We start from the raw sequence: 24,559 nt of genomic DNA, 5'->3' as shown, positions 1-24,559 counted from the left end.
GCTATGCAGAGAACCCAGGATGCTGCTTTCCCCAAGAGAGGGGAGAATGAAGAAAAGAATAAGGGCCAGTCAAACCTTTTCATTCATGCAGACTAAAACCGGGTAATAATGCCCTCAACCTTCTGCTACTTGTCCAATAAGGAACTTCAAGGTTTTAAACCAACTGTTGTGCAGCCACCACAGGACCGATAAAAAACGTATCGAGTCTCCTGTGGGTCACGTCTTGCAGGTAGTGGGATGTGAACGTGTTTTGACGTTTCCACACCCAAGCTTGAAGAACCTGCGTCACCGAGTAATTTCTTTTGATGGCCAGGGATGTAGCTATGCCCCTGACATCATGTGCTCTGGAGCGACGTGACAGAGGAGGGTCTGGATTCAGTGCAAGTTCAATGACCCTGTGAATCCATGCTGAGATATTCTTGGTGACCCTCCTCTAGGTCCTTCCTGTGCTGACGGATAGTGCAGGCACAAAAAGAGGTACAGCCTCAAACTCCTTACTGGGCATAGTAAGAGATCCGCTACTCCCGGGTTCTGAGTCTTAGCAATAAACTCGGGGACGAAGCTCAACGTTACCTCTTCCCATCCCCTTGAATGGGCGATGTCGTATGAGAGACCATGAAGTTCACTGACTCGCTTGGCCGAGGCCAAAGCTAGTAGGAAAACCGTCTTCCAAGTTAGGTGGTGATCTGTTGCCTGGCGTAATGGTTCATAGGGAGGTCGGTCTCTCAAGAGACCTGAGAACTCGAACCACATTCCATGGGGGAGGTAAGTTCATAACTCCATATGAGTAGAGAAAGTTCTAGCGATGAAGAAATGTCCATTCCTTTCAGTCTGAAGGTGAGGCTTAAGGCTGAGCGATAGCCTTTCACTGCCGAGACTGATAGGCGCATTTCTTCACACAAATACACGAGGAACTCCGCTATTGCTGGAATAGTGGCATTGAGTGGAGAGACACCTCTTCCACGACACCAACCACAGAAGACTTTCCACTCTGTCTTGTAGACTGCTGCTGATGATTTTTGCAGAAGTGCACACATCCTAATCGAAACTTGTTGCAAAAATCTTCTCTCAGGGAGGAGATGCTGGATAGTCTCCCGGCGTGAAGTCGTAGCGAAGCTACGGCTTTGTGGAAGATGTTGGCATGTGGTTGTTTGAGTAGATTGTGTCGAGGAGGGAGTTCTTTGGAGGCTCCGTCAGGAGTTGCAGAAGGTCCGGGAACCATTCTACGCGATGCCATAGCGCAGCTATGAGGGTCAATAAAAGATTGACCGATGTTCTGGTCTTGATGAATACCCTCCTCATCAGACAGAACGGGGGAAAGGCGTAAACGTCGATGTTGTCCCACCATTGTTGGAAAGCATCTTGCCAGAGAGGCTTGGGGTTTGGGACTGGGGAACAGTACACCGGGAGCCTGAAGTTCAGGGCCGTTGCGAAGAGGTCCACAGTCGGAGAACCTCACAAAGTCAGGACTTTGTTGGCTACTAGATGATCCAAAGACCACTCGGTACTCACTATCTGAGATGCTCTGCTCAGGTTGTCAGCGAGCACATTCCTTTTGCCTGGGATGAAGCGTGCCGATAGTGGTATCGAGTGGATTTCGGCCCATCTCAGTATCTCTACTGCTAGATGGGATAGTTGCTGCGAAAAAGTACCTCCTCGTTTGTTGATGTAGGCCACTACTGTGGTGATATCGCTAATCACCACCACAGAGTGACTTGCCAGGAAGTGTTGGAACTGTTGAAGGGCCAGAAAGACGGCCTTCATCTCTAGGAGATTTATGTGGAGGTATTTTCTGACTCTGACCAAAGGCCTGAGGTCGTGTGGTGCAGCACATAGGGCCCCACCCTTTCTTTGAAGCGTCTGAAAACACCATCAAATCCGGGGGGGACGAGTAGATCCACTCCCTTTCGTAGATTCTTGTCTGTAACCCACCACTGGGGAGTCATGTGCTTGATTCCACCGGGACTTGAGTCGCCACTGGAGGGATCTCATCCTGAGGCGACCATTGGGAACTAGACGTGCCAGCGATGAAAGGTGACCGAGGAGACGTAGCCACGATTGGGCTGCAAGTTCTTCTCGTCTGAGAGGTCTTGCAACCTTTCTCAGCCTTGCTATCCGGTCTGATGGGAAGGTTTTGTGGAGAATGGTGTCTACAATCATGCCTAAGTATACCAGTGTTTGAGTGGGAAGCATAGGACTTCTCGAGATTTCCCATGATCCCCAGATCCTGGCAAAGTCTCAGAAGTTTGTCTCGCTGTTGAAGAAGGGTTGACACAGTCTACTAGGATTAGCCAGTCGTCCAGATAACGGAGGAGACGGATGCCAATCCTGTGTGCCCAAGATGACACTAGGGTAAACACTCTGGAGAAGACTTGTGGTGCTGTGGAAAGACCAAAGCACAGCACCTTGAACTGGTATATTCTGTTGTCTAGGCTGAATCTTAAGTACTTCCTTGATGACGGATGGACAAGGATTTGGAAGTACGCGTCCTTTAGGTCCAGTGTGCACATGAAGTCTTGCGGTCTTACTGCTAGTCTGACCGTGTCTGCAGTCTACATGCTGAACGGAGTTCGTTTGACAAACATGTTCAGAGCTGAGAGGTCAATGACTAGTTTCCAGGCTCCAGGCACCTTCTTTACAAGAAAGAGTCGACAGAAGAAGCTTGGGGATCCGTAGAGGACCTCTTGGAGAGCGCCCTTCTTCAACAGGGTTTGGACTTATGCCCGAAGGGCTTGCCTCTTGCCTATCCCATGGCAAGGGAGTTCAATGACACTGGATTCCTGGTCAGGGGAGGTAGAGATGTTATGAACGGGACGCGATATCCTAGACTGATCACGGAGATTGTCCAGGAATCGGCCCCGAGTTGCTTCCACCTGTTTGCGCAACTTTGCAGACATCCCCCCACTGGTGGAAATGCAGGGGGACTGCCTATCCTAGCGTTTGCGACCTCGGCTGCTCCCTCTAGGATTTTTCCCTCCCCTGGGGACTTTTTTGCCTTTCGTGTCTTTGACAAGAAAGGGCTTAGACACCGTTGTCTTCGCTGCAGTTTTTGTCGTCGTTGTGGTCTTGGTTGGACAGGACTGCTGTGGTGCTGGAGGTTTATAGGGCTTAGATGTTGAAGCCCTATGGAGGAGGGAGTCTTGATGAGACTTCCTCCACCTCTCAGCAGCATGTTCCACATCCTTAGGCTCAAACAGATGAGACCCCTCTATGGAGGAATGTCTAAGCCAATTGATCTCGACGCAAGGGACCATCTGGTGGAACCTCTCAGGTACTGCATCTTGACGTTTCAAGATGGTATTTACCCACAAGTTCGAGACTTGGTGGGCAAGAAACTTGATCGTGCGAGTACCTGAGAGAAGGAAGGTTTCCATAGCTTTCCTGGTACGTTCCTTGGAAAAATCCTCGGACCATATCAGGATACCTAAGGTCCCTAACCAGATATCAAGCCACGACGTAGCTTGCATAGCATACTTCGTGACCTTCTCCTGGTTAAAGATCTCGGCTGTCGAGAACGAGACCTGCCGGTTGGAGTCTCTCGAGAGGGACTCCCCTGGTTAGCTCTTCCTGCGAGTGGTGAAGAGGAAGAACTGGACTGGGCTCCTCCAGGATCTCGAAGTACCTCCTCTGCTGTACGCGAGGAGGTGGGAGGAGCTTATTCGTGGTACCAGAACGGTTAGAGGAGGACATCTCGTAGAGCTGCTGGGTGATAACCCTCATTAGAGTCAGAGCCTGACAGAATGAACGTTCTGACTCCTGCTGGTCTTCTCCTGTTGTAGGACTTGCAGCAAAGACTCTTTCTGTCCCCAAAGGCTCTTCTTGGGGAGAGTCGCGGACATTCCCTGAGTGGCTAGCTGGCTCTATCCTAGCCCTAGTGGAGGACTTTGGCATAGCTTTGGACTCTTTAGATTCCTTCTGGGGAAAGAGGTAGACTCCAACATCAATGTGTGTGGCATGTCACTTCTATTCTTAGACTGCGAGGAACTCTCGGCGTGATAAGAGATTTTCTCTATTGGTGCGATGGGGAAAAGTCTCTCTTCGCGTGGTTCCCTAGGTGACGAGAGATCTTCGTCCGAAAGGGATGGAGTAGTCTGAGGAACAGGAGGAACTTGCCTCGATGGACGAGTGGAGTCAGTTTCGCCCTCGGGGAAGTGGCCGCGTCCGAAACTCCTCTTTTCCTCTTCAAAGGGGTAGAGGCATTGAACCAGGGCTACTGGCTGACAGACACACTGTCAAACTGACCCCCTGAATGGAAAGGGACCGATGGTTCCCTGGGAGGAGTTACTGGAATAGATGGGTTCGCCTTAGAATGTAGCTTAGGGATCCTGAACCCATGTGGTGCTACTTCGCTAGGGGAAGCAACCTCATCTCTCGAGACCCGAGGTTGGTCAGAAATAAATTGGTCTACGCTACTACTCGATGGTCTCTCGAAAGAGACCAACCGAGTAGGAGCTTCGGAGGAGGTTCGGGCGACGGAAGAAGAGGCCTTGAGTTTTCCTCCCTTCGAAGAAGAAATATCCCGCTTGGACCTCTTCCACCGTCGCGAAAACCTCTCCCAATGGGAGAAAGACCACTCCTTACACTTGTTGACACTATCACACCATTGACCTCTGCAAGAAGGACAAAGGGCGTGAGGATCAGTCTCAACCGCCAACATAAATGTTCCACAGGGGCGGTCGGATATTCCAGGGCAGGTGTGCATGGTCGCAGAAGTCAACTTCACACGCACAGTCTAAGAAAAAAGAAAAAGCATTAATGGCTGCCAATTGTCGGCGAGGATGAAGAACAGCAACGTCCGTTCACCATCCAAGCTGAAAGCAAAGTGAGCTCAATCACAGGTGTGTGAGGGGGAGTGGTAGCAAGCTACCCTCCCTACCCCCCGCTAACTAGCGGTGTAGGTAGTTAACCCTCGTTAAAAATTAATGGCTCGTCATTTCAGCTACGCCGAAAGTAATACCCCTATTAAATAGCATGGTTTGTATTCCAGTTACGAAACCAAGTATGTTTTGCTTAAATAGTGATTAGGATTGTACAAGAGGTTAATGACAATTGGGACGGTTTACAAGAATATTAGGATTTGTAAAAGCTCTAATTATAAAGGAAAAAATTTGAAAAATTATAAATATAATGGAAACAAATACTGTGGATTTCCGTATCTACTTAGAGGTATAGCCGAGATTATTATATGGAATATATAACAAGTCGTCTATAAAATAGATCTCTTCAAGGCATATTCAAAGTGTAATCTTTAAAGATTTTGTTTTGTTTGCTTGTATCAGTAATACTGTATACTGTACCAGTATGTTAAAGATCCTAAGTTTCATAGAAGCCATCATCTGACAGCTAAGTCCTTAGTCTGTTGTTGTGTGAAGTAGTAGCTTCCTTACATAGTTTAGGATCCAATCCCTCCAACTTTAGTTACTTCAATTACGACAAAAATACATCAGTTGCAATTACGAAGATTCAGGGGGAACTGAGGTGGTGAAAAAGCCTAAACAAATCTGCAGAGGGGGGCACCCCCCCAATTCATCTTATACAGGAGGTATTTCTGTTCATGCATGACTCTACATACAATGACCACCTAATCTTCGTAAAACAGGATGCTGGTTATTGATTTGATCAAGAATTTTGCAACATCACAGCCAGCTCCTTGAACAGGACATCTCAAGACTACCATTGTAAAAGTGGCATTTGAACACTATGATTTAACAACACCCTGGGCTATAAGCTTGACCCAACAGTCCAGGATAATGTTCTCTCCAATAGGACAGGTATGATTATGAAGAGCTGGTGCATTCTAGCTGCACATCTCTTACACCCTAGGCACATAATATGTTATTTTCATTAGTAAAATAAATTTTTGAATATACTTACCCGATAATCATGTAGCTGTCAACTCCGTTGCCCGACAGAATTCTACGGAAGGGATACGCCAGCGATCGCTATACAAGAGGGGGGTGTACTCACAAGCGCCACCTGTGGCCAGGTACTACAGTACTTCTTGTTGACACCACCTCAATTTTTCCTCGGTCCACTGGTTCTATGGGGAGGAAGGGTGGGTCAATTAAATCATGATTATCGGGTAAGTATATTCAAAAATTTATTTTACTAATGAAAATAACATTTTTCAATATTAATCTTACCCGATAATCATGTAGCTGATTCACACCCAGGGAGGTGGGTGAAAACCAGTGTACATGTATATCAAGAAGCTAAGTATCCCGTATTTCATATTATCAGTTATTCAAAATAACAATGAAATTATAAGTACCTGGTAAGGAAGTCGACTTGAGCCATTACTCTGCCTTAAATAAGTTCGTCTTCCTTACTGAGCGCAGCGTTCCTCTTAGGAGGCTGAACAACTCTAAGGTGCTGAAGTATCAAGGGCTGCAACCCATACTAAAGGACCTCATCACAACCTTTAACCTCGGCGCTTCTAAAGAAAGAATTGACCACCCGCCAAATCAACAAGGATGTGGAAGGCTTCTTAGCCGACCGTACAACCCATAAAAAGTATTCAAGAGAAAGGTTAAAAGGTTATGGGATTATGGGAATGTAGTGGCTGAGCCCCCGCCTACTACTGCATTCGTTGCTACGAATGGTCCCAGGGTGTAGCAGTACTCGTAAAGAGACTGGACATCTTTGAGATAGAATGATGCGAACACTGACTTGCTTCTCCAATAGGTTGCATCCATAACACTCTGCAGAGAACGGTTCTGTTTGAAGGCCACTGAAGTAGCCACAGCTCTCACTTCATGTGTCCTTACCTTCAGCAAAGCAAGGTCTTCTTCCTTCAGATGAGAATGTGCTTCCCTAATCAGAAGCCTGAATAGTAAGAAACTGAGTTCTTAGACCTTGGAAAAGAAGGCTTCTTGATAGCACACCATAAGGCTTCTGATTGTCCTCGTAAAGGTTAAGACCTTTTTAGATAGTACCTAAGAGCTCTAACTGGGCAAAGTACTCTCTCCAGTTCATTCCCCACCAAGTTGGACAGGCTTGGGATCTCGAACGACTTAGGCCAAGGACGTGAAGGAAGCTCGTTTAGCAAAAACCGAGCTGCAAGGAACATGTAGCCGTTTCAGATGTGAAAACAATGATCCTGCTGAAGGCGTGGATCTCACTTACTCTTTTAGCTGTTGTCAAGCACACGAGGAAAAGAGTTTTTAATGTGAGGTCCTAAAAAGAGGCTGATTGGAGAGGTTCAAATCTTGATGACATAAGGAACCTTAGGACCACGTCTAGATTCCAGCCTGGAGTGGACAACCGACGTTCCTTTGAGGTCTCAAAAGACCTAGGGAGGTCCTGTAGATCTTTGTTGGTGGAAAGATCCAAGCCTCTGTGGCGGAAAACCGCTGCCAACATACTTCTGTAACCCTTGATCGTAGGAGCTGAAAGGGATCTTACTTTCCTTAGATGTAACAGGAAGTCAGCAATCTGGGTTACAGTGGTACTGGTTGAGGAAACTGCATTGGTCTTGTACCAGCTACGGAAGACTTCCTCTTGAGACTGATAGATTCTGAGAGTGGATGTTCTCCTTGCTCTGGCAATCGCTCTGGCTGCCTCCTTCGAAAAGCCCATAGCTCTTGATAGTCTTTCGAAAGTCTGAAGGCAGTCAGACGAAGAGCGTGGAGGTTTGGGTGTACCTTCTTTACGTGAGGTTGACGTAGAAGGTTCACTCCTAGAGGAAGAGTCTTGGGAATGTCGACCAGCCATTGCAGTACCTCTATGAACCATTCTCTCGCGGGCCAGAGCGGAGCCAACCAACGTCAGCCGTGTCCCTTGCGAGAGGAGAACTTCTGAAGTACCCTGTTGACAATCTTGAACAGCGGGAATGCATACAGGTCGAGACGGGACCAATCCAGCAGAAAAGCATCCACGTGAACTGCTGCTGGGTCTGGAATCGGAGAACAATACAACAGGAGTCTCTAGGTTATCGAGGTAGCGAACAGATCTATGGTTGGCTGACCCCACAGGGCCCAAAGTCTGCTGCAAACATTCTTGTGAAGGGTCCACTCTGTGGGGATGACCTGACCCTTCCGGCTGAGGCGATCTGCCATGACATTCATACCGCCCTGAATGAACCTCGTTACCAGCGTGAGCTTTCGATCTTTAGACCAGATGAGGAGGTCCCTTGCGATCTAGAACAACTTCCACGAAAGAGTCCCTCCCTGCTTGAAGATGTAAGCCAGGGCTGTGGTGTTGTCAGAGTCCACCTCCACCACCTTGTTAAGCTGGAGGGACTTGAAGTTTATCAAGGCCAGAAGAACCGCCAACAACTCCTTGCAATTGATGTGAAGTGTCCTTTGCTCCTGATTCCATGTTCCCGAGCATTCCTGTCCGTCCAAAGTCGCACCCCAGCCCGTGTCTGATGCGTCCGAGAGGAGACGGCGGTCGGGTTTCTGAACAGCCAAAGGTAGACTTCCTTGAGAAGAAAGCTGTTCTTACACCACGCGAGAGAAGACCTCCTCTCTTCGGAAACAGGAACTGAGACCGTCTCTAGCGTCATGTCCTTTATCCAGTGAGCAGCTAGATGATACTGAAGGGGGCGGAGGTGGAGTCTCCCTAACACGATGAACAGGGCCAGCGATGAAAGTGTCCCTGTTAGACTCATCCACTACCTGACTGAGCATCGGTTCCTTCTCAGCATGCTCTGGATGCATTCTAGGGCTTGGAAGATCCTTGGGGCCGACGGAAAAGCCCGAAAAGCTCGACTCTGAAGATCCATACCCAGGTAGACAATGGTCTGGGATGGGACGAGCTGGGACTCCTCAAAATTGACCAGGAGGCCCAGTTCCTTGGTCAGATCCATAGTCCATCTGAGAATCTCCAGACAGCGACGACTTGTGGGAGCTCTTAAAAGCCAGTCGTCTGACGGAGCCGGACACAAGATCATGGTACTGCTGCACAGTCTGTGAACTGTCAACCATGGGGAAGCGAGGAAGTACAGTGACAACCCGAAGCTGTCTAGACTGGGTCGTACAGACAACTCCTTATCGGGTTGTTGAGGTTGCCGCACTGCGTCACAACAAGTCACTTCTGCTGGTTGTTGAACGTCTTCCCAGTGACACACTGACTCCGTAAACAAAAAATCCTCTAACAAGGACTAAGCTTGGACTGCATGTCTTGCAACAGCTCAAGGTCTATGGGAGCAGGTGTGGTAACAGACGGGGTTAGCGACTGAAGTGGAACCATTACCTTCCCTGGAAGCATGTTATGCTTAAATAAAAGTCCATAGGAGGCTACGCAGCTAAAGGCTCCTCTCCAAATGACAGAGTCCTCAAGGGAATATCAGAAGGAGGGAGAAAAGCACTTTCTCATCTACAGGGACCATATCCGAGAAAAGCTAAGTTCTCTCAGTGAGGGTTTCACTGGTGCAAAAGCAGCAGACTAGAAGGCAACGTTATGAAACTGCTTGACAGTCTAGTGAGTTGGCAACAACCAAAGATGTGTGACTGAGAAGCATGCGGTAAGGTATGCAGAGCATGCTGTATGCAGAGCATGCTGTATGTAGAGCATGCTGTAAGGTAAGCAGAGCATGTTGCATGGCGTGTAACATTTCTCAGAAATTCCATGACCAGTGCTAGATTGAGTAATATCGCATTACTGTCCATTGAAAGTGCACGTGCCGAGGGAATTGATTTAGACTGTTTTGTTGATGAATTTGATAGCCGGCATGATAATCGTAGAATTAAGCTGCACTAAATATACGTACTATAATCTACTTCACCTCAGGAAAGGGAAACTCGCCCTGTTGGCAACACTGCATTACTTCATGCATGCTTGCATGGGGTTTGAATATCAACATAATATTTACATTACATTCATAACTCATGATTCATTTTTGTTTTGAAGATATTTTTGCCATATTTTTGCGATTTTGTTAAAAATATATTGCAAGGAATACATATATATTTTTTTATTTAAGTAATACGAATAACCTCCATAATCATAATGTTTGTGTAGGCATACATGTATATGTTTACAAATGCAAGTTATGAAAGTAATGAGGTGTTATTATTGTCATTTGTTATTTCAAAGTTGAATGGGAAGAGGCTCAAGTTGAGGAAAAAGTGGCAGATGCATGCGTTGAGGTGGCTGACTCATAGCATGAGGTTCCTGCCTCAAGAGTTGCGCTTGCCTCAAGGGTTGAGGTGGCTGCGCAGAGAGAGGCTCTTGACTCACGAGTTGAGGTTCTTGAGGTGTGAGCTGCGAGAGTTGAGGTAGCGGCTGCGCAGAACGCAGTTCCTGTCTCACGAGTTGAGGTTCTTGAGGTGCTAGCCTCAAGAGTTGAGGCTCTCGCCTTGAGGAAAGTTGAGGTAGCAGCTGCGAGAGCTGAGGTGGCTGCCTCAAGGATGGAAGAGGTTGTCGTACCTCAAGAGGTTGTTGCCTCGAAGATGGTCTAACTGCAAGAAACTCTTGCCTCAAAGGAAGAGGAGGATGTAAGGCATAAGACTCCTGTTCCCATTGTTGAGGTTGCCTTAAGGAAGGTGGAGGTTGCTGCACAACGCTGGTAACTGGCAACTCCCAACGCGGTAGCTCACGCATGGAGGAAGCTTGAGGAACCTCAACTTCGTACGTCTGGCAGACTGGACTGCGGTGAGGAGGAGCGCTCGCAGGAGGAGGTGTATTAACCTTCTCTGCCTGAAACTCCTGCATCAACACCGCAAGCTGAGACTGCATTGACTGCAGTATAGACCACTAGAGTTTAAGAAAGACAACAAACGGAGCTACTGTCCGTTGAGACTGAGGGTCTAAAACAGCTGGTGCGGCAACAGACGGAGCTACTGCCTGTTGCGAAACCACCTTGCCTCTCTGGGAGGTGTGCAGTTGTCGTACTGCAGCAAGTCCGAACTGACCCAGTGCTAATGGCTACACCTAGGAGTTGGACTTGTGCGGAAGGGACCGACTTGCACTTAAAAGCTGCAAGATTTGGTCCATGGTTTCTGCGAGAAACCTCTTCCGCAGACGAGGAATAAAAGGGCTCTCTCGTCTTTGTGTGGGTGGGGTGATCACGTCGGCAACGTGTGTAGATACACCCGAAACCACGGAGGGAAAACGTCTGTTCGTCGATCAAGGCCTGCTGAACCCATAAGTCCTTCGACATTACTTCTCCCCTGGGCTTGGGAGCTTGTAAGAGGTCCCAGACTAGGCGAACAACTGGCATGAACAGACGAACCCTCGACCGCAACACTGTAACACTTTGCGCAAATCACTTATCACTTTTGATTTTCTGTTTGCACTTATTTCACTGAACTCGAAACTTTAAGTGGTTTGTACCTGAATCACGCAATTCTATCCTTCCTTAAAAGTTAGTAATTGCGAAAACAGAATTACAATGTAACAGAAAAATCTAATGAAAGATAAATAATTCAGTGGCTGGAAAGAGACTAAACACTAGATCAAATAAACTACGTTTAAAATCTCTCACCGCATAAAGCTTGAGAACAAGAATAAAACTCTAGAAACGTTTACCTTCTTCCCCTAAAGAAGAGCAAAAACGATAACAACGTTACTCGCTTGAACGAAACGTTTATCCAGCTCTCTCTCCTTCCGTCTCTATCTCTCTCTCTCTCTCTCTCTCTTGACTTAGAACCTGAGAGAAGAGCCCAATCATATATATCGTTAAAACATATTATTGTTAAAGGAAAAAAACTGAAAGATTTCCCAAATAAAAAGTTCCTTTATTAGAATTAAAACCATTAAGCTAAGAAAGAATGAACAAAACGCTAGAAACGGTTACTCTTACTGCAACGTGACACCGTGAAAATTCTCTCTCTATCGTAACGATAGAGCGCAAGTTGAACGTTCTGAACGTCAACAACTGCAGAGACAAAACAAAACGTTAGTTCAACTTTGAAAACAGTACGAGACTATCAAAGAAATTCTTTCAAAAACATTAAAATAGCATAATATGTTAACAGGTAAAACCGAAATGACGGGCTCAATGTTAATTAACTTCGGTACCAAGAAAAGACCGCCTACTATTAGGAAAGGTCGAATATAAACAAATATAAAAATTAATTTTAATAAGTTTATAATAAAAGGAAGTTAATCGAAGAGGCCTATAAAAGGCGGAGAGATATAAAATAAATCTATAACTTTTGTTAAGCAAAATTAAGAAAGAGAGTCTATACTCTCTTAGACACCAACACTTCCGTCTAAGGGAAGGGTCGGCCATTTAAAAGTGAAAGAGAGTTCATACTCTCTTCGTCACCATAATTAATCAAATTAATTCCAAAAGCTAGCTAAGCTAATGATAAAGCTTCCTGAATAGCGAAAGCTAAACTCTAGAGCAAATACATCACCAAATCGTGAGCAAAAAACTCCAGAATCAACAGCGTATCCATGTAGGTCTAGCCGGAGGCACGACAGAGGAAAAATTGAGGTGGTGTCAACAAGAAGTACTGTAGTACCTGGCCACAGGTGGCGCTTGTGAGTACACCCCCCTCTTGTATAGCGATCGCTGGCGTATCCCTTCCGTAGAATTCTGTCGGGCAACGGAGTTGACAGCTACATGATTATCGGGTAAGATTAATATTGAAAATTAGCTCTTATTAGTTGTATGTCAGCAGGTAAGAGGATCATTCTGATAAGAATCTCTCAGATCTCTACAAGATTGGTTTACAGAACGTGTCACCCAGGAAACAGGCCCTTACTAATTTAGCGACCTTTTTTCATATAGATTAATTTCACAAGGTTTCATGATCAGCTGGAGCCCACAGTTCCCATACCTATGCAAACAAAACTTCTCTAGCACACATTCAATATCTTTTAAAAGGATTCAACCCTACAGAATGAGGATCACCTGGTTGAGGCTTTCCCATTTGATATGCACAAAATGGGAAAAAAGAGAGAGAATATATATATATATATATATATATATATATATATATATATATATATATATATATATATATCTATCTATATATATATATATATATATATATATCTATCTATATATATATATATATATATATATATATGTACTGTATATATATATATACATATACATATACATATACCAAGGCACTTCCCGCAATTTTGGGGGTAGCCGACATCAAATAAATGAAACAGAAAAGGGGACCTCTCCTCTCTACGCTCCTCCCAGCCTGACAAGGGACTCAACCGAGTTCAGCTGGTACTGCTAGGGGTGCCACAGCCCACCCTCCCCCGTTATCCACCACAGATGAAGCTTCATAACACTGAATCCCCTACTACTCCTACCTCCGCAGTCATCCAAGGCACCGGAGGAAGCAGCAGGGCCTACCGGAACTGCGTCGCAATTGCTCGCCATTCATTCCTATTTCTAGCACGCTCTCTTGCCTCTCTCATGTCTATCCTCCTATCACCCAGAGCTTTCTTCACTCCATCCATCCACCCAAACCTTGGCCTTCCTCTTGGTACTTCTCCCATCAACTCTTGCATTCATCACCTTCTTTAGCAGACAGCCATTTTCCATTCTCTCAACATGGCCAAACCACCTCAACACATTCATACCCACTCTAGCTGCTAACTCATTTCTTACACCCGTTCTCACTCTCACCACTTCGTTCCTAACCCTATCTACTTGAGATACACCAGCCATACTCCTTAGACATTTCATCTCAAACACATTCAATTTCTGTCTCTCCGTCACTTTCATTCCCCACAACTCCGATCCATACATCACAGTTGGTACAATCACTTTCTCATACAGAACTCTCTTTACATTCATGCCCAACCCTCTATTTTTTACTACTCCCTTAACTGCCCCCAACACTTTGCATCCTTCATTCACTCTGACGTACATCTGCTTCCACTCCACCATTTGCTAAAACAACAGACCCCAAGTACTTAAACTGATCCACCTCCTCAAGTAACTCTCCATTCAACATGACATTCAACCTCGCACCACTCTCCCTTCTCGTACATCTCATAATCTTACTCTTACCCACATTTAACTCTCAACTTCCTTCTCCCACACACCCTTCCAAATTCTGTCACTAATCGGTCAAGCTTTTCTTCCGCGTCTGCACCCAGTACAGTATCATCCGCAAACAACAACTGATTTACCTCCCATTCACAATCATTCTCGTCTACCAGTCTCAATCCTTGTCCAAGCACTCGAGCATTCACCTCTCGCACCACTCCATCAACATACAAGTTACACAACCACGGTGACATCACACATCCCTGTCTCAGCCCCACACTCACCGGAAACCAATCGCTCACTTCGTTACCTATCCTAATACATGCTTTACAACCTTTGTAGAAACTTTTCGCTGCTTGCAACAACCTTCCACCAACTCCATATAACCTCATCACATTCCACATTGCTTCCCTATCAACTCTATCATACGCTTTCTCCAGATCCATAAACGCAACACACACCTCCTTACCTTTTGCTAAATATTTCTCGCATATCTGCCTAACTGTAAAAACCTGATTCATACAACCCCTACCTCTTCTAAAACCACCCTGTACTTCTAAGATTGCATTCTGTTTTATCCTTAATCCTATTAATCAGTACTCTACCATACACTTTTCCCACCACACCCAACAAACTAATACCCTTTGAATTACAACACTCATGCACATCCCCCTTACCCTTATATAGTGGTACAATACACGCACAAACCCAATCTACTAGTACCATTGACAACAAAAAACACATTAAACAAATCTCACCAACTATTCAAGTACAGTCACTCCCCCTTCCTTCAACATCTCAGCTCTCACACCATCCATACCAGATGCTTTTCCTACTCTCGTTTCATCTAGTGCTCTCCTCATTTCCTCTCTTGTAATCTCTCTCTCATTCTCATCTCCCATCACCAGCACCTCAACACCTGCAACAGCAATCATATCTGCCTCGCTATTACCCTCAACATTCAGTATATATATACATATATACTGTATATATATATATATATATATATATATATATATATATATATTACCTCATAGTCATAGCTATAAAGAAAACTTTTTGAAGAATATCTATTGATCTTAACCAGAATAGTGCCACTATTCTGTTAATAATAGCATTTGATGCTATTATTCTTTTTTAAATTGTTAATTTCTTAAATTACAGGCAACAAGACAAATCTTGCAGGTCTCCAATCAGCATGGCCTAGAGCTAAGCAATAACATATATTTTACAATTTGCATGGAATCTAGTGAAATTGGTTTCACAAGGTCCTCCTAGGTAGCTACTATAGTTGAAATCTTGTCTTTGATCCATCACCTAACAACACCCTGTTTTCCCAATTATGACAAGTTCAGTCTGCAAACTCCATGTTTTGCCCAGGAGTGTTATTCAATAACTGGATCAACTACGACTTTTTCCATTCTCACCTATTTTTCTTGTGAAGACTGGTCTAAACATGACTTCATTGGTTTCCCAAATATTCTATGAATCTTACAAGCATAGTATATTTAAATGGGAATTGGACTATTCCATTTTTGCAGGAATAAAAGCATCTTAATAAAGTAAAAATTTTAGTTCTTACCACTACAATGATGCCTAGGTAAAAGAGACCATCTTTGCCATGTGATAGAACATCTTCCCCTTCTATAAACCTCGATACTCTTTCCTTGGTAGTGCTGTCAGGTGTCACAAACCCACTGTCTCCCTCGCTATCCCCATCCTGAAAAGAATAATAGAATGCAATTAAATATGAGAACTTCAAATGCATTACATGGTATTATTATCATACCCTCTGAGATAAAGAAGTATGTCAACAAATTAAATGCTTAGGCTTTCAAATATTTTGAGTGAACATTTAAGAATTGGTTATAAAATATCTTGAATGAACAATCACAATTTTCAGAACAGGATGGAAAACATGCATAGAAAATCAGCTCTGTCATGTATCATCATTATAAATAAAACCCAAATGACAAAATACAGATGAATTTATTACTTTAATAATGTACAAATGAGCTTAAGTATTTGCTTTATTGCTGTTACTTGAATAAAAAATCAAGCATTAAATAAATTTTAAAAGATTGTTTAAAAAGTTTTCCCCCAAACACAAAAGGATACCTGTAACATTCAATAATGCTTAAAAAGCTGATGAATGCCCTATACAGTACAGTAAACAGAGCAGTCAGACAAAATTGACAGTTTACATAAGGATTTTATAACAAGATATCAACTATGTCATAAAAAGCTGGATGACAATCAAAAGATTTTAAGGAATTGTCATGATAATCTCTTCAAAAAGAAAAAAAAAAAAACATTTTGGGTTATTACTACAATGAAACCAAAAGCCCAAATTTAAGAGGGTTTAGTAAAGAAATGATATATACTGGAAGAAACAAGCCTAAGGAGAAGAGATAAAGGAAGCTAATTAAGCAACATTCTGGTTTCACTAGAGAAATGTAAATTTGACTTTCCCTCAAATATAATTTGAAACAAAGCTCTCCTTGTTCAACTGGACTAACCAAGTTGATATCACAACCTGACAGTAGTTGAAATGAAGCTACTGTATCCTAATACTGAACATACATACAGCTTTTGATACAAGTGCACTATCCCATATACAGTAATTACTTTTTTCAACTGATAAATTGATGAAACTAGACTTTGCAGCTGAAGCACAGTTTCCTCTAAAATTACCTCAACTCAAAATAATCTAAATTAACAATTCCTACACTGCCAAGCCTTTACTTGCCTCCCTTCTACAACATACCAATTGTGTCAAACCCCATGAAAATGTGTACCAATATTGTGATATACTGCACACCTATATTCTAAGCTTCAAAAATACTGCACAGGGGAAAAAAAAAAAAAGTAAATTGGTACAGAGAATCCAGTAGATCAGATCAGTCCAGCAGTGGTAGTGGCAGTCGGAGTCACAGCATATTCAAGCAACTCATGATTAACAGGTTATAGTGAAAAAGCCCTTCTTTGAAAATTTTATCATAAATATTACTAGCCAAGCTATAGCCCTAGTTGGAAAAGGAGAATGCTGTAAGCCCACAGGCTCCAACAGTGAAAATAGCCAAATGATTAAAGATAAAATAGGGTGCCCGAGTGTACCCTCAAGCAAGTAAACTCTAACCCCAGATAGTGGAAGATCACGGTAAAGAGGCTACGGTTCTACCCGAGTAGAGAAGAAATTTTTATTTTAGTGTGTCCTCCTAAAATAGCTGCTTACCATAGCTAGTCTCTCCTCTACCTTTACCAAGTGTAGCATAGACACTGATCAATTGCGGTGCAGTAGTTAACTCGAGTGAAGAATTTTTCGATTAGCTTAGCTTTGTCAGGTGTATGAGGAAAGAGGAGAAAGTTTACATAATAGGCCAGACTATTCAGAGTATGTGTAGGCAAAAGAGAAAAATTAGCCGTAACTAGAGAGTGGGATCCAATGTAGTAGTCTGGCCAGTCAAAGGACCCAATAACTCTCAATCAGTAGTATCTTAACAGGTGGCTAGTGCCTTGGCCAACCGACTAGTGGCTGGTGCCTTGCCAAACTACTACCTACAATATAAGATTGAAACTACAAAACATGATTTGAATTAATGTAGAGTTTGGCGTATTTAAATCCAATAGCCTGTGTTCACTATTATCATAAACTAGCTTAACAATATAACAGACCCCTATTACTAAACTCAAAGTTTAGGAAGGATCGGATTTCAATACTGTTCTTGTCAATGCAGTCGTCCAATATCATCTATATAATAACCAAGTATTGTAATGAGCTTGATAAACTCCAGCACAAAACTATGATGATAGGTTTATTTCCCAAGTACCCAAAGGTTAAGTGAACATAGAAATGGTAAAATCAACTAATAAAAACAAAAACTATAATCCAATAACCTAATATACAGTTCTTTACGTAATGCACTCTAATGGCTAAAATTCTTCGTAGTTTCTTTCACTCTAGCTTCTAGTCTCTTCTTTTAGTGGGTCTTTCTTTGTTTTGATCTAATTTGCACTGCTCATTATCAGAAATTTATTTCTAAAGATCAACCCTACCAGCTGAAAATATTGACTCAATTGTCTGGTTACTCACACACACGGGAAAAAAAAAAAAAAAAACACACGGGGAAAAAGAAAAAAAAAATCTGTCCCTATTCTACAACTAATTTAATTTTAAGAGGGTATAGAAGTATTCTCAAAGGTATAAAGATATTCTATCAACATGTCCACACATGGACTTGGTCCACTTCTCTGAATGTATAATTGGAACCCTATTCCAAAACCCCAACGAAAAAAGGCTTTAACTTTTTTTCCCTGGTCTCACAGTTTAATACCGTGAACGGCTATTCATTTGAGATCCTAAATTAAACGTGACTTTGCTATTCATATTCATAAGCATTATCAAATACAGTACATGTCTTTACATTGGTTCGACACACATCATTTTTGATTTTACATTACTCATGTTTAAATGTTAAATACAAAAATAAAATAAAAGTTAATTTCCAAGTAACATAATAACAATCAAGAACTGTACTTTACATGGAAACTTATTAATATATATGGTTTTTACAAAAAGATAGGATGTAATTCCTTCTTTCACATTCAATACATGTAAACTTAATATGTCACTTCATAGGGAAAAAATCCCATCTCCATAAAAAATCCACTTATGCCGGGGGTTTTCAATCCAATTAACTAACGACTTAGGGCCAATAACAGACACTAATTTCTTAAACCCACAAATAACCACCAATGAGATTGGTTTTGCCATTCCTTACATTTACTTAATGCTACCAAGCTATCTAAATTCACCCTTTTCTCCTCCAATGTGAGTCCCTCTTGAGAGTCCATTCAAGTAGGAACATTTGAATAACGGGTCTGATTAGATCATAATAAAACAGTGACCAAACTGCAATTACATATCATAATAATATGATAATGCTATAATAATAAATGTACACTTTTAGTTATCTGATTATGTTTCCTGTAAATACCACAATCTCATACAAATAAAAAATTCATCATTCACCTTCAAACTTATACAGTATTTCTTACAATTGCTCACTGACAATTTTACATGATGCCCTTCTTACCAGTTGAGGTACGTACTTTATCATAACAGCTTACCATCATACTTTACCCTAAAAATGCTACCTTTTGAAATTCAAAAGTATTCCACATTACAAAGCCAAATGTGGTAAAGTACTGTATTAACAAAATCAAAGCATGGGCCACCCCTTCTGCTACATTCATACCATGCTTACAATCTCAACACAAATACACACACACAAAATTCATTATGACCAACCTTCATGATGGATATTTCAACCTCAGGTACCTTCATCCTTTCTTTTTGTTCACAACTCACCAAGACTTCCAGACCCTGGCAAAGAAATAAGTCTGGTCTACCATTAAACAAGGTAACATATTTCATCTCTTGTGAAACCAACACATGAGAAAGAAACTTCAGTACTGTATTCTTTCAATAGAAAAAAACCCTAAAAGAAAACTGAAAACAAGAATCTTCAAGGTCACTTTACATAAAACTAAGAAGGCTATACTCTAAAATATTCATCATAGGTTATACATTGGATTTCAACGTATTCTTCCCAATCTAAAGTTCAATCAAAATATTGAAAAACTGTTAGGTTATCTGGTAAAACTATGCCCATTAATATCAATCACTAGCAATGATACAAAAAAAAGTAATCCCAAATTGAACTGCACTTATTTTCTACAAACAGCACCCCTTGAATGCTACAAAACAAGTAAAAGCAAATCTGTACCCACTATGAAGCCAAACAATGCTAACTACTGTAGTAAAGATTTTTTTCGTGAAATGTGTCACTGTCCATGAAACATCAACCAAAAGAACCACAAAACACTCCTAGCTCATGAAAGACACTATGTACAGTAGCTGCATGGATTAGCAATGTATAATGAAACTAAAATAAGTATATTTTCAGTTCAATTTTCTTTAATAAAACAATGCCAAAAATAGATTCATTGTTTAAATGGATCACTGAAAAAAGTTCCAAGGTTGAGAACTCTCCATCAAGTAATACCTAAGAAAATAAGTATTTCAAAAGCATAATACAGTACTGTACTTTATCAAAGATTCTCTACCTCCACTCTCTGGATTACTTAATTTTTTCTTGAATAGTACTAGAATAGGGAAAAAAAAATTTAGCAACTCAGGATGAGATGCTATAAAAAGGAGTCAATCAATAAAGAACATTTTACTTGAACACACCACATACCAAACTTCAAAGCTAATCCATTTCCTGCTTAACTACAATTCAAAATATGCAATTTAGTATAAACAAAAATCCCCTACTCCCTAGTTTTAAATTTAACTAAAAAAATATTAATGAAGATTCAGGGGTCTTACAAATAAGTAGACTTTTGAACAAACATAAGATTCTTCCTAAAATTTATTTATACATTCAAGGGTACTTTTCAACATACTGTACATTGGAATTTCCTCAATGATATATTGTTTCAATACCTTTTGACAGATAAAAACCATGGAAAATTTTCTACTAAAATTAGAAATCATATATCAGCACTGGTAAGCTGACGGCAAACAGCAGATCTGTTCCGATTTGTTAATCAAGTTTTGAGGTAAGTTGGAACACACCTAAATACAGTACTGTACTGTATGTAAGCACCAAAGTTGCTTGCTTATGCCAATGCAGTAGCAAAGTCATAATCTAGGATTTAACCACACACTTTACAACATGGAAATATAACTAAGACTGAAATAAACACATGGATGACATGAATATACAATGATAAAATGAAATGGAAAAAAAAAATACAATTCCTTTATGGGAGCTGTATTGCATCCACGAAACATTGTAAGTCGAAAACATTGCAACCGGAGGACTTACTGTACTGTATAGAGTAACCTCTGATCTATTAGTTTACATTCAAATCCGTGTAAGTCAGTTTCAATTTAAGAATTCCAGAGATCACTTGGAGGAATGCATCGGTTAACATTTTCAATATAATTCTCAAGGAATTACGTACACAAATTAATTATAAATTGGGTATGGTTTTAGATTAGCAAAGCCATGCACACAAACAGGCCATGAAACCCTTATAAGAAGGTGGCAGTTTAAGCTTTACTGCAATGAACATTTTCTGTATTACCTGAATGCAATTCACCCGTTATGACTGCCAGAGTCCAAGAGTGAGAGATTTTGAAATAATTGCTGTATAATGACCATGAGCTACAGAATTAAGAGGCACTGAAATACATGTATATGCTAATCACCAACCAAAAATATTCAGTTTCAAAGCAAAAAAGCAACATTAATAAGACAGTCTACTTTCAACTACACTATGTCTCTTGCTAAGCTAATTATATTAAAAATGCAAAATATAAACCATGAACCACTTGCCTAAGTATAAGAAGAAGACAAGAATGGGCAACTCCAGTTACAACTGAAATGATAAAAACAAAACAAACAAGAGGAGAAATTAAATTAAACAACAATGCTAATATTGACATGAATTGTAAAAATGATATCCAATGAATTGCATGCAAATGATTTTGCTAAGTCATCAATACCAGAACTTCTACCATATCCTACTTCACTTTTCTCAACAAAAACTGAATTTAAACAAAAGGTACTGGTCTATGAAAATCTTCAACAGCAGGCAGCAAAATTTCATATCTTTGATAGTTACAATGCAAATAAAAGTAATTAAAATACTTAAGCAAGTAAATGAAAATCCAGAGGCTTGGAATATCTGAATATATATAAAACACACATGAGACTTACGAAATGAGAGCTACATTAACATAGGCAACATAAAATGCAAATATAGATCACTGCATTGTTTTTCACCTAATAGATATATTCAATATAAATTTTTAAGTCTTCAATAAACAAAACAAAAGAATAGTAACAAAAACTGGCAAATACAAGCTGGAAAGGGCAACCATTAACCACACTCTTCACTTCAACTCATGGGGTCTAACAAGCAATTCTGGCATATATTTACTTGCTACTCTGACATGGATGTTTTTGGAACACAACTGAACAAGCTAGGTTTTCCAAAGGGAAAACTCCAGAGGGGATTGGGGTGGGACAACTTTGGTAAAGTTCAGTAAACAATGGAAAAAAGTATCTCAAGTAAATAATGGGAAAAAAGTATCCCATTATTGACAATCACAAAAGCACAAAAACATAATACTGCATTATTGTCGCATGAAAAAGTACCACTTTAGCACAAGGACATTGCAAGTCAATGCAGGAGCAACTGGAGGAAGATGAAATTCTTATTGTAAACCCAAAACTAAATTTACAATCTAGACCAAGCAAATTCCCATAAAAAAAAAAAAGAGAGAGAGAGAGAGAGAGAGAGAGAGAGAGAGAGAGAGAGAGAGAGAGAGAGAGAGAGAGAGAGAGAGAGAGAGAGAGAGAGAGAGAGAGAGAGAGAGAGAGAGAGAGAGAGAGAGAGAGAGAGAGAGAGAGAGAGAGAGAGTCTTGTTTCATAAGGTAAATTTTTGGGGGGTGCCAATAAACCAAGTACTGTAATGCAGTGTTGTTTTAATGTAATGGAAAAAAATCATCACTGATACTGCATGATCTTAATAAACTGTAATTTATTTCTCCTACACAATATACACATTACATACCAAAAAAAATTTCATTGGCAGGCATTAAGACAAGCTTACAATAAGCTGTTGAAGGATAATGTAAAAAAGATAAAAAAAAAAAAAATATTATGTGAGAGAGGAATTACTGTTCGCTTGTATGTACAACATAATCAGCAAACTCATCATCACCTCCTACGCCTATTGACGCAAAGGGCCCGAGTTACATTATGCCAATTATCTCTATCTTCACGCTCCATAGTCCTCAGCCATGTAGGCCTGGGTCTTCCAACTCTTCTAGTGCATTGTGGACCCCAGTTAAACGTTTGGTGAACTAATCTCTCTTGGGAGTGCAAAAAGCATACCCAAACCATCTCCATCTACCCCTCACCATGATCTTATCCACATATGGCCCTCATTTCTAATCTTGTCCTGCTATTCAACTACCAATATTCTTCACTGTTACTGCACGAACAAGAGTTTTGGCTTGATTGATTGATTGAGTTATGCCAGATTATTATTATTATTATTACCAGCTAAGCAACAACTCTAGTTGGAAAAGCAGGATGCTAAAAGCCCAGGGGCTCCAACAGGGAAAATAGCCCAGTGAGGAAAGGAAACAAGAAAAAATAACTCATAATCAATCAATCAAACAACCACCCATGTTCATACAGTAACACAGATACCACTAAACTGATATATAACCTGATTTTAATAAGTAATTTCCGGCGATTTGATTTCCAAATTTTACTTAACCCAGTCATTGTCTGATTCACTTTTTTCAATATTTCATTAAACTCAAATTCTAATGACCTTATATTGGAGATCATAGTTCCTAAATACTTGAATGATTCTACCTCATTAATCCTTTCTCATTCCATAGCATATTCTGTTCTCATCATCTGTCTTTCTTCTATTTATCTTGAGCAAAACCTTCTGTGATATGTCATGCATTCTGGTAAGCACGCATTGCAAATCTTGTGGCGTTCTGCTAATAAGGACAGCATCATCAGAGTACTCTAGGACCGCTAATTTCCTATTACAGTACCAATCCAGTCTTTTACTTCTCCACCATCTCCAACTGTTCTACGCATTATAAAATACTTGAGGAGGATAAACAACATAGGAAACACATTCACTTGGACTACTCTGCTGTTCACTGGAAAGTCATTTGGTAAGACTCCACTAATATTAACTTTGCACTTGCTATGCTCATGAAGAGACTTCATCAAATTAACATATTTAAGAGGAATTCCATAATACAGGACTCAAAGGCTATCAAAGGTTTTTTCATAGTCCACAAATGCCATCTAAAATGGATTTCTATATTCTACACATTGTTGTAGATATCTCAAAATGAAAATTTGGTTAGTACAACTTCTACCTTTGCTAAATCCTGCTTGTTCATCTCAGCTGTTCATTAATTTTTCTCTCTAGTTTCTATAGAATAAGCATAGTATATATTTTCATGACAAATGACATGTGTGTGATGCTTATGTAATTATTGCAATCAGGTTTTTTTTTTTTTTTTTACCATTTTCAGCAACACTTAATTGCTATTCATCAGATTTCGCCTCTTGATGAAACCACATTCTACTTCATTCTCAGACAGTATTATCTTAGCTTCAGGTATATAAACCAAATTATTCCCTTTGTATTTCCTATTCATGACCTCAGTAAAAGTGTTCCATCCAATGTTGCATTTCTTCATCCTCTGTTGTTTTAACACCCATCTGTCTTGTTTTGGGTATATGCTTCTTCTTTTCTCCCAACAGAGATTTCACTAACAATTTTATGAGTGATTCTTACACCAGACCATAGCCATTCCCTGACTTCATAGCTTTGTCATCCTCATTTGTTTTCCTGTCTAAATATACTCTCCAGTCATTCCTATCTTTACTTTTGACCTTACTATCAGTACTGGAATACTTATCATGCTACCGTAAGTCTCTTAGATTGCAAATCAATACTGTACCTACATTAAATTGCAAATGTTTTACCGTGCTCATCTTCTCGAAGCTCGGATATATCAAAACTAG

The 24,559-nt window shown here is 41.0% G+C and overlaps 1 protein-coding gene across 6 annotated transcripts in view; it reads right to left on the bottom strand.

Annotated features, from left to right (window-relative positions):
- Pcl (polycomb protein Pcl) overlaps positions 1–24,559 on the bottom strand; it is a 161,527-nt gene that overhangs the window by 60,930 nt on the left and 76,038 nt on the right. For 3 of the 6 annotated variants that reach the window (XM_068386950.1, XM_068386946.1, XM_068386949.1), the window contains one exon: positions 15,492–15,629. In XM_068386950.1, the coding sequence (XP_068243051.1) occupies positions 15,492–15,629 (138 nt within the window). Of the gene's footprint in view, positions 1–15,491; positions 15,630–19,220; positions 19,296–21,318; positions 21,362–24,559 lie in introns of all 6 variants that reach the window. The other 3 variants (XM_068386945.1, XM_068386944.1, XM_068386948.1) reach the window with 2 other exon arrangements.

The sequence above is a fragment of the Palaemon carinicauda genome, chromosome 14 (genome assembly GCF_036898095.1).
Source record: "Palaemon carinicauda isolate YSFRI2023 chromosome 14, ASM3689809v2, whole genome shotgun sequence".
Taxonomy (NCBI): domain Eukaryota; kingdom Metazoa; phylum Arthropoda; class Malacostraca; order Decapoda; family Palaemonidae; genus Palaemon; species Palaemon carinicauda.
The sequence above is the reverse complement of the archived record's forward strand: the minus strand, read 5'-3'. Positions and strand labels throughout refer to the sequence as shown.